General features: G+C 34.0%; 1 protein-coding gene across 2 annotated transcripts; it reads right to left on the reverse strand.

The window, feature by feature from the left end:
- Window positions 1–2,347: 2,347 nt before the first annotated feature.
- LOC21389114 (U-box domain-containing protein 3) lies at window positions 2,348–7,461 on the reverse strand. 2 transcript variants are annotated; one of them, XM_024168900.1, is made up of 5 exons: window positions 7,259–7,461; window positions 5,264–5,541; window positions 4,926–5,042; window positions 2,878–4,767; window positions 2,348–2,777 (listed from the first exon to the last, which is right to left on the reverse strand). In XM_024168900.1, the coding sequence occupies exons 2-5, from the start codon at window positions 5,534–5,536 to the stop codon at window positions 2,712–2,714; spliced, it is 2,346 nt and encodes a 781-aa protein (XP_024024668.1). In that variant the 5' UTR covers window positions 5,537–5,541; window positions 7,259–7,461; the 3' UTR covers window positions 2,348–2,711. The 2 variants fall into 2 exon arrangements, with proteins under 2 accessions (XP_024024668.1, XP_024024669.1); XM_024168901.1 differs by lacking the exon at window positions 7,259–7,461 and having other exon boundaries at window positions 4,926–4,971; window positions 5,264–5,311.
- Window positions 7,462–11,869: the final 4,408 nt, after the last annotated feature.

Consider the following 11,869-nt stretch of genomic DNA (forward strand, 5'->3'; position numbering starts at 1 on the left):
CTGACTTATTAAAAATGTTTTCTTTTTTTTAAAAAAAAAAAAATTCTACCTTTTAACTAGTTCTAGTTTAAAATATACAAAAATATGAATTAATTTTAAGGAATAGAAATAAAATGAGCTCCATTTTAAGAGGTATTTTTAAAAATTTTCCTACTATTTATTATATCGGAGTTAAGAGCTTAATAAGGGATGGATCATTTAATTTGTGTCAACGTAATTGTGTACTAGTTATTCTTAATATTAGGGATGATAATGGGGCGGAGTGAGGACGGGTTTGCTTCCCCCACCCCCATATCTTACTTCCTTTTCGCGCCCCAATTTAAGATGGGGTCGGAGTCGGAGATTCCTTACGGGGAAACAATTCTCATACCCTACCCATTTACCTATTAACAAATAAGAGTTTAAAAAAATTGTAACATTATTATACTCAAAGCAAATTTCATTAAACTTATTATAAAATGTAGTAATATAGCCACTAATATCTCATAAAAATAAACCTAAAACAAAATTCAAACTCTACCCACTCATAAATTAAATTTGTAAAACAAATCAAAACATTAAAATATTTTAAAAACAATTTATTCTTTTTCTTTGCGCATTCTCTCCATAGCTTCATGTAAACCTTATTACTTATCCTTTTTAAGCATCATAATTTTTCCGATCCTTTATAATTACTAATAATTGTATATCTTATTTAGGATTCTTTTATAAAATATAGCGCGCGCATATATAAAAAATGTATCAAATAAAAGTGTATATAATCGGGCTGGTCGGGGACGGGAGAGCTTCCCCCACCCCCGCACCGCTCCCGACTCGGGGGTTAACTTTAACCCCCATTCCCGCCCCCATCCCTATATAGCATCCCCGTAAAGGCGGATACCCATACTCACTAACAAGTTATTCTCTCTTATCATTCACTTAAAAAAATGTATTTATTTCAACGGATGAGATCTTTTTAAATCTTATTCAATATATTATATTTGAAATAGAGGTATTTGTTTATGTTTGCTTTTAATGCATGTCTGCTTTTCAATAAATCAATGATTTTGTAAAGTATATATGATCAATTTAAATTTACTCTTTTTAAAAAAAATAATAATAATTTTTCATAGAATATTCTTTATTATAAAAAAAAAAATCTTAACATAGTAGGTAAACCGTTAAATTATTTTAGTAAAATAAATTATTGTACCTTTGTAAAAGAAATGTCCCAGACGAACATTCATTGTAAGTTTTTATTAAAAAAATGTCGCTTCTTTTCTCAAAATTTTCTTTTATATTTGGTTCCCCCGTCACCTACTAGGTGATCTTGAGGGTTAATCATCTCATGACTTGTTTTTTTTTTTTTTTTTTTTTTTTTTCCCAACTAATCATAGCACCACACGAGATGGGAGACCAATTAGAGGACTCTTCTAAATTTCTAGAACGCGAAAAAAAAAAACAAAAAAAAAAAAGCACAACAGAAAGTGATGCCATGGGTCACAGACACAGTTACAGGCTTTATTTTGGGCCAGATTTACAAACAAATGGGGTGCCAAAATAACCGAAAGGTTCGAAACCATTGGCACTTTTCTAGCGACACAAACGGTGCATGTGCCACTAAAAATTGAAAGGCTTATACCAATTATTAATAGGTGCCAGCTTAACATAACATACAACAAAATTAACGTATTTTCATGGGACATCCCATGTTCTAATCAATTAAGAATCGACTCTTATGTCCTCTTCTTTATGCTTTCATTATATCCTCCAATCATATCACGCTACGGTGTCATATTAATTAAAAAATCATTACGTCACGACACCCTTTAATAATATCACATTACGGTGTCATGTTAATTAAAATTTCATATCACATTAATTAAAAAATTATTCCATCACGACACCCTTTAATAATGTCACGCTACGGTATCATGTTAATTAAAATTTCATATCACATTAATTAAAAAATCATTACGTCACAGCAAGATGCAGGGAGTTTTCCTGCATGTGGCTCGTGCATGATAACTTTGTCAGAGCAGAAAAGGAAAATGATTTTTAGAAGAATATATATCAGAATTCAGAAATGCACCATATGTATGGATTCATGTTTTTGACCAAGCCTTAAGATTTCTCAATCCACAAATTCTATCGATAAGAATGATGAGGAAAATACATGTTATATTATTCTTCCTAGTGATATATTATCTTTCCCGTCACATCTTTAACTGTTTCTTGACAATTAATGAAATGAAAACTTGGTAATTAGTTTAGATTTTCACTTTCTTCATCCCATTTCTAGACCTATCAATTACGGCATGGATAATAATCCCACTGTGCTCGAAGTAGAATAAATATAGAACTAAAATTGTATAGCAGATTACAAAAGAGTCTATAGCATATGTACAATATTTACACAACACTGATTGAGGACCAAAACAATCCAAAAAAAAAAAAGAAGGAAAAACTGCGAAGAAGAGCAATGTTGCCTAATCAACCCAAATACAGGAACTTAAACGGAAGATTTATACAATCCAGTCAGAGCCCAAAAAAGGTGGAAAAGGGAAGGGGATAAATGAAGAGAATACGCTGCAATTAATTATAAGTTTAAAATCAAAGAATATATGGAAAAAAAAAAAAAAAAAAAACCCCTAGAATCTAAAGGAATATGAACTGATATGGAGGACAATATCCAAAAGAGAAGCAACATATAAACAAAACTTGGTATCTTTTCATGACTTCCCTTTCCCTGTTGTCCCCTCTCGCTGATTTCGGAAATGACTCAGAAGCTGTTGTGCCTGCACAAACACAATATGTTACATCACTCCCAAAAGACCTCATAATGGATGGCACCAAGAGCATTTGGCATCTAGAAGGAAAAGTGTTATAGCTGAATACCTTTTCTTTTGCTCTCGGCGTGCCAGATTGAGATAAGGCTACAAGGGGCGGGACAGCTCCTTCCTGGAGAACCAGGGTGCAGAACTTTGTGTTGTGGAGGCATAGTTGTAATAGTACGGAGGCAGCATTTTCCTTTCCCCTTTGGGACCCCGTTTCGACGATCTCAACTAGTAGTGGAATGCCCCCTTCACGAACAATTGCTAAACGCCCCTCTCCAACTGTGGACAGGTTGGATAGAAGGGCAACAGCCTTGTCAACCATTCCACTACCTGGGTCCAACAACTCAACAAGATGCTTCACAGCCCCTGCTTGAACTATCCGAGCCTTGTTTTCGTGGAAAATAGATAGGTTGAACAGAGCAGTGGCAGCATCTTTCTTCCCTCTCAAAGTCCCTGATCCTAGAAGACCCACTAAAGCTTTCACTGCACCAGAACGACCAATTTTCACCTTGTATTCCTCCAACACAGAAAGGCTGAATAACGCGGCCGCAGAATTCTCTTTCGCTCCATCGTTGCCTGTTCTCAGTGCATGGATTAGTGGTTCTATTGCTCCTGCTTCAGCAATCATGGCCTTATTGCTTTCGTTAATTGACAAGTTCAAAAGAGCTGTGACGGCATGCTCTTGTGTTAGCTTTGTCTCCGCATACAGCAGCGAAAGTAATGGCGTGATGGCACCACAACGGCCTATAACATTCCGATTCTCCACATTATGCTTTGCTAGAAGCCGCAACTCTTCTGCAGCCGCAGTTTGGACTTCAATGGATAGGCTCCGGAGATCTTCAACCAGTTTCTCAACCTGGGAAGCCGTTGTAGACTCTCCAGCTACTGATTCTGAAACCGAGACTGAATCTCTATGCAAGTTATTAAGGTTTCCACTTCCTGCCATGCCCGCTTTTGTTCTGGAAACATTGAGTTGCCTGGATGACAGCCACGGAGAATTTTTTAACTCTTTATTCGGAGGAGAAGCAGCAACACATGCGGATGTAATTTCTCTGGACGACTCATTTGTAGTTTCGGGCTTACTAGATATCTCCAATACCTCAATCAATGGTGGTGGAGGCACATAATCAATACTGGAAACAGCACTTGAGGTTGATTCGCTCCTGCTGTGAGAATATGAGTGATCGGGGGATAGGTGCCCCTTCCCCCTGCTATTGCCATTGGATTCCTCTCCACATACTGTAGGAAATATATCTTCCTTTTGCTTCTCAAACCCATTTCCAACACCTGCAGATGATAGTGATGTGGAATTGCTACTGTATAAAGAGCACCGGAAACTATCTGTACCAACTGAAACTTGAGGAGCCACATGCTCCATTTGTGATGAGACCAAGACAATTTTAGAGTGGTCCAAGTTAACAGGAAGTTTTACTTTGTTTTCCTCACACCAGGTCGCTATCATAGCTTTGACTGTATAGTTAGGAATTAGATTTGTATGAGCCAACTTTTGACGAGTCTTTGGGCAAATGGTAAGCCCATTATCAAGCCATTTCTGGATCGAAGATCTATTGTAGGTTTGACCTGACGCCACAATCACGGGATCGCACATGAGTTCCGATGACAAGGGGCAGCAGAAGTATGGAGGGACTGGAACAGCTTCAAGTCGCTGAAGTTTAACCATGCAATTGCGGATACCAGAGACCAGATCCACAATCTGGTCAATTTGACTTAGTTCTCCTTTCATTTTACTACCTTCAGCAATCATTTGCTCCTTTCCTAGAGCAATGCTTTCTTTCAACAGTTCTTGGCTCGATGTCAGGCCAAGCAATTCAATAACTTTCGTAAGGCTTTTGGTGCAAAGAAAGACGTTGTTTCTTTGACTTCTCATACCCTCTTCTATGTGTTTTGCTATTCTTTCCTGCTTCAAGGATTGAATTTCCTGCATACCTTGCTGAAGATCGCTTACCACGGATTAGTCTTGCATGAAAATCATAAGCAAGGAAGTTTAACAAAAATAAAATAAAAATCAACATTAAAGTTTGTCCACAACTTTTTTTTCTTCTTCTTTGAGGAGAGAAAACAATATAATGGTTCAAATTTTGTACACACCTGAATAGCAGTCAAACTAGAATTAGGTGGAGACGATTGTAGCAACCTACGTAAAGAGCAGCAGATCATGAATAAAGAACTTTGGATTTTCATCAACAGAGGCTCACTTCGCAAAACCTGGTACATACAAACCAGATAACTAAAATTGGAATAATCATGTGTTCTCAAACCCTACTTAACTCCCAACCACAAGTACAAAAACACAATAAATCTTCACTTCCATTTCTTTTTACATATGCTTTCCTTCATTTGCAGCATATCTATATTGTAAGAAGTAAGTTTAAAAAACATACATAATGCTAAAACTGTTTTTTTTTTTTTTTTTACAAGTTACTTACACTGCAAATCTTGCTCATCTTGGGAGACCAATCTTCCATGAATTCCCTGGCCATATTTACAGCCATATCCAACTCTTCACATTCTTTACATAGGATCTCATCAGATAACATTTCGTAATCAAGTACTTCATCAAGCACCGGCTTCAAAAGCTTCAGCACAGCAGCTACAGTTCTGTAATCCTTCTGTATAGTTGTGGGTTTCACATTTTGGCACGAAACTAGATGAATGAATCGAGAAATGCTGTTTGTAAGACATTTCACAGGTGTGTCCATCGTACCTGTTTGAGAAAATGAATCAGCAAATGAAGAAAATCAAGAACAAAGAAATCATTTTGAATGAAAATCAATATTAGAATACTTTATCGGTATTGCGTGGCAGTTAGACATGCATGCAGAAGTTACTACGCTCATTAAAAGAATGCGAGCAGCTTTCCCGTTCTAGAGAACAACATTTTAGTTCTTACGAAACTAGACTCCACGAGTCCTCCAGAATATGGACCACATGAGTTATTGTACCTTCTCTTCATGATGAAGAGAAGGTGAGGAAAAACCTTACAAGTTAGCGAGTTTCCACCACCGACTACATAATTCAGCAAGTTGAGTCAATAGTAGGTGGTTAATGATTGAAACACACAACTTGGTAGAATTAGCAGTCTAAATGGAAAGAAGGTTAGGATGATGAAGAAAATCTGGCATCAAAAGCAATTTTCGGATGGTCGATTAGAAAAGCAATAGTACCAACAGAATCAAGCCAAAACTCATCTCTTCCTTCCCAAAGAGACCTACAGTAGTCTATGCAAAAGAAGCACATTGTTATCACCAAAAGGCTCCCCACTTAACAAACACGTCGAGACAGGAAAATGATGAACTTGTATGGAAAAACCCTGAAGTTGATGCCACTAAATGCTTATCTTATACTAAAAATCCGAACCCATGTCTAGTGGCATCCTAATTCATAATCATAGAATACTAAACAAATTTCACGCTCAACTGATTGATGGATAATTTGAAGGTTCTGAACAAGAAAGTTATATAATACTGGTAAACATTGAAGACTCTTTTACGTTAATAGCTTAACAATTTGTTCAACGAACTCAGAAGCAATCCTCTGTTACATACTGATGAACTTCAATTAACACATATTGAGAAAGCTTACATAAAAAGATCAGATGATCATTTGAAAATCAATTAATTTTTAGAAATCGGGTACAATTCTAAAACAGTTTGCCCGTATCCAATCTAACCTTATTCTAATCTAATGTAGAGAAAATCGTTGAAGCTACCAAACACTATCAAATCTACTAAAATCAAGAGATTACCTAATTTAAAAAATGATACAAATAAATCAAACTACTAATAAGGGTAACTATATATAAAATATTAACTTTCCCAAATAAAATAAAGATTCTTCACCAACAGTCTGTTTTCTCCACCCTTTCTTTTCCAGGGAAGGAAAAGGCAAGAAATGTTCCAGTCAAAATCTTTCTAAAAATTCTAAGATAAAAGCTCTTTCAAGTTTCCCTTTCTCACCAATAATAAAAAAAAAAAATAATAATAAACTAATAAATAAATAAACCCCAAGAAAGGTGAGTCCAATTTCAATTCTTGATCATGTCTTCTCTTTCCCCTTAAATTTTAGAATATTGAAAACAAAAATGAGATTCAGAAACTAATACTTTCATCCTCTAACTCCTTTTAGCAAACAAAAAGAGGCATATATACAAATTTTTTTAACTCTCAATCTCCGTCAATAACAATACTACAACTAGTACTTGATAGAAAAATTGATCAAAACATATTCCAAAACTATCAAAACCCAATTTTTGGATAACACCCAGAAAAATTCACACAAAAAATGAAAAAGATATGAACAAACAGAAGCAACCTTAACCAACCCATTTCATGTCTCGCCAGCTTATAGCGAAAAAATCCAAATTATTCACGACATTATCAACATTGCACAAACAAAACTAATAACTTTGAATCAAACCTTACCGCTATTTATGTTGAGTGTGTTGAACCGGTGGTTAAACTATGTACAGATCCCGAGGAACCCAAAAGCTAAAAACTTTCATATGAAAACTGAAATGAGTTTGATTACAAAGATCAAAATATTGAACAATCACTCTTTACCCATGCATTTGCTTTCATTGCAAAGCTGCATGAGAAAGAGGGAAGGAGGTGAAGGGAGAAGAGAAGATGTGAGAGAGAGCTGAGATAAAAATGGGAGAATATAATATTATAAAAAGAAAAAGGGTAAAATGGTGGGGCCCAATGCAGTTGCAGATTTGTTGGGTTTTGTAGGGGAAAGAAAACTGATTAAGAAATCCTAATACATTATGCTAAGAGATAAGAGAGAAATCAATATGAGATTTATGGGACGATTATGATGATTAGATGAGATTAGATGATATAGAAAAATGTAATAGAAAGTCAAGCCTTTTGTTATTTATTTAATATCAAGCCTTTATTGTTAGTGGATGATCCAGTCCATAAACAGATGGATTAGCCAAAAAAGAAAACAAGGTGAACATAAATCCAAGAAAATATCACATAAATTTTTTTTTTTTTTTTTTTTTTTTAAAGGGAGATCACATGACAATTAACATAAAAGAGGAGTTCCATAATTGTTCTTTGGGAAAAGCACCTTTGGTTTAACTAATTATTTTGTTTTCTCTAAATTAAAAAACTAATTTATTTGTTACCAATGATGCCCCTAACGTCTTCACAAATTCACTCTCTTTTATAACATTCACAAAGTCGCATTGTAGGCATACATTGCTGCATTGCATATCATTTTTCCTTTCTCCTCTTTTCATTTTATTTTTATTTATATTTTGTTTTTTTTTTTTTGCTCCTGTAGACCGGCTGCCGGCTTTTAATATCAACTTATGGTCCACTTAAAATCCATTATTTTTTTTTCTTAATTTATAAATTTTACTTTAATAGTAACTCTTCCTCTGCATAGTCTTGAAGATGTTTTCAATATCAAAATGCTCTCCCCAATAAAAATGTATTCTTGAAATTTAACCCCAAAAGAATAGAATGGAGCTAAACCGATCTTATAAAGGAGAAAGAGAAAAAAGTGTTCCGGGTTGAGCCACAACTCGTTGATGGTGCTTCTTAATTCGGGCCCAACTTTTCATGTTGTTTTTGACGTTGATAATCGTCCCTCTGTTAGAGAGTTTTTCATAATTGTTTGCGTTGGACAATAATTTTTTTCCCTCAAATAATACAATATATTAATATATTCATTAGATAAATATTAACGTCACTCTTATGTTATATTAATAGAGTTCACGTGTTAAGTAATGAATGCATAGAGTGATAAAAAAAATATTACTGCAGCCATTTCTCCATTCATTATGTTCAGTTTGGTGACATCCAAACTTTTATACTTTTTCTCATTAAATATATATATATATATATATATATTGGGAGTCCTTTTAATAATCCTTATAAATGTTTCATTTAGGATTAAAAAAATGAAACAATTAATAAAATAGGCCAGGAGGGGGGAAAAAAACGCAAAAAGAGTAGGTTTCATTCCACCAATATAAATAATGTCACGTCTCTATAGAGTATTCCAAATCATTAATAATTTGTAGTCTTTAGACTTTGTGACGTTATTTCCATTGACTTGAATTTCGTCCAAGAAGCTTATAAGACTCCTTGAAACAATCATAATAGTGATTTAGGCAGGGAGTTCTCTATTTTCTTTTGGAGGTCTAAGAAGAAGACTTCACCACTTTTTTATTTTTTTGTCTTGGAATTGTTTTCCGGCCCAACTGCGAATGTTTATAAAACACCAAGCTTGAGAATTTAAAAATTTGTTTAGAAAAGAAAAACTAGTAAATAGGAAAAGCTGATCACGTTGAAGGAAGATAAGACCCCATTATATCAACATTCAACACTAAAACTCCAACCATCCTGACCCCATCGCTAATAAAAGAATCCATAAACTTGTGCACGAGATTCCAAACTCCATTATGCAATTGGTACCTTATTTTTTATACAACCTAATTGCAACCTTAATCAACTCGTTAATTATTGCATGGAGTTAATTATGGATCATTATTGAATTTTGTTTCTTTTTTTAAGCAATGATTTTCATTCATAGAAACCATAGAAGTTTAAACAAAAATCACCCATTAGATCAAATCAAATATACTACACAAGAAAAAACGACAAAACATGCTGAAGTGGATATATATATATATATATATAATATATATAGAGAGAGAGAGAGAGAGGGTCCACACACGTTTCATTACTTTTGTTTTCTTTCGAGTTTGACCTCAAACAAATAGACAATTAATTTCTAAATTAGTGAAGGCTTCCAATATTCACTCGTGTTTCACTAAATCGCACTTCAAAGTCAGCTAAGTACTCCTAGACTTATTAAGGTCAGATTGACTCATTTTTCTTTTCTTACTAATGAAAACTTTTTATTTTCAACCACAAAAGACTCCAACTATGACTAACCACCTATTATATATGTGTGTCTACTGCTTTAATATTTTTTAACTAGCTAGTGGAACATTCCCTTCTAATCAATACTCAATTACTAACAAGTGAGTTGAGATTTTAAGTTAAAAAGTGAATTTATGTAAGATAAAATATTATAGTTAAAAAATTAAATTTAAATTTTTATGAGATAAAATATTATAATAAAACTTTGAGTTGTTTCATTGGAAACCAATGAAATCCACAATTATATACTATAACTGTTATGTTTCGGATATATGAATATATATATATATATATATATATATATATAGGGCATGTACTTGAAACTAGATTAGCTCCATGGGAGAAAGATTCCGGTTTCTTCATATGTCATAATATGCTAGCCAGGGAAAACTACACCAGGATGTACAACAACAATTTTGGGGTATAGTTTCTACTTTCTATGCAGCTTTAATTTAATACAGACGTAGAAATGGCCTTGTCTACATGCATGGTATGTAACATTATGTTAGTACATATTGTGTGGGAAAATGTGAAAGACACGTGGAAGAACAATAATATGACACGTAGTTTTAACTATTCCCTGCAAAACAACAACTCTCGACGTCTGGGGCCCTCTCTGATTCCGTTATAAAGAACCCAAGTGAAAAGTCCAACTTAGAGCGTCGATTTTTTCTGGCGTCGACAAATCGTACCGTCAACCTTAGGACATAGAAATTCATCGACTGTGGAACCAACAGCCAAGAAGGACAGTTGGGTTAAGCAACACTGACGACGTGGGGAATGCTCTTTGGAGAAAAGTCTGACGTGGCAAATTGCGTACAAAAGTTGGGGATGACTGCAAGGCAGGCATTTATTGCGAACCTTTAAACCGCCTCACAGAGGACAGAAAAGGGTTACAGGAACGCACAGAGCTGTAATAGAAGACTAAGAACCATGCAAAACTTTATTAGTCGTGCTTTGAAGGCAAGTTAAGTTTTAAATGTTGTCTTTAAAAAAAAAAAAAGTCTCTTGATTTAAATAAAAGGGTATTGCATCATTCGAATTTAGACCCATCGAGTGAATGGGGTCAGTGGTGTTGGTCATAATTCGTACCCACCGGCTGTCTTCCACTAGGTTCTCTATTAGGGATTTGACCCATTATTACCTTTTTTATTAGAGTTTCTCTAATAGTTTATTTTATTAATTTTTTATTATTAAATTAAATTAAAATCACATTAAATTTTTAAAAAATATAAAATATATAATTTTTAAATAAATTTAGGAATTAAAAATAAAGAACTACTTAATAATTTATTTTTTCTCATCTTATTAAAAAGCTCCTTTTTTTTTTCATAAAGCTTGGAGTTTGGACAGAGTGCCGACAAGAAATGTGAGTTTATTATATGCTTTTTCCAATAGCTTCTAATTCATGTTTATCTCATCCACTAAGGAAAACCAAACTTAATCCTCAATTTTCGTGCAACTTATGAGTCTATGACGTCTGGTGAATGGACTTCTCTAGTGTCATTTGTTCCAAAAGAGAGTTTTGAAGATCTCTTGTAATCTCTACTATTAATGCAAGTCATTATTCAATCTTTCTTCTGTAAATTTTTGTATTTTTTGTGTTTTTGTTATTGTAGCTTAAACCCAAGACAAATGTTCTGCAGCGCCTAGCAGCTAATAGTAATAGGCAAAGCATAGCATTTAATTAGCATACGTCATACGTCAAGAAAAATTTATCACGAAGTCAAAAAATTATGTAAAACTAATAAAATTATTGTTACATCCGAGGTGTTAGTTACATTTGATATTACGGCCTCGTTCGTTTCGCTGATTCGAGTGAATTTGAATTTTGTTACAGTAAAAAGTTCTTACAGACAGTCACATCTAACTTTTTTGTTACAGTTGAGTGAATTCGAATTTTGCTACAGTAAAAAGTTCTTACAGACAGTCACATCTAACTTTTTTGTTACAGTAAAAATCTCTCACATAAAATCACATCTCAACTTGAATTTTAAATTCAAATCAACGAGGCCACATTTTAATTTAGCAATGTATAGTGAAACTCGTTTTTTTTTTTTTTTTTCACGGGTACTATTTTTCTTAATAATAAAGCTACATATGATTTGGTTTGAAATTAATAGGGTACCTTCC

This window comes from Morus notabilis, unplaced genomic scaffold (assembly GCF_000414095.1).
Source record: "Morus notabilis unplaced genomic scaffold, ASM41409v2 Scaffold1293, whole genome shotgun sequence".
Taxonomy (NCBI): domain Eukaryota; kingdom Viridiplantae; phylum Streptophyta; class Magnoliopsida; order Rosales; family Moraceae; genus Morus; species Morus notabilis.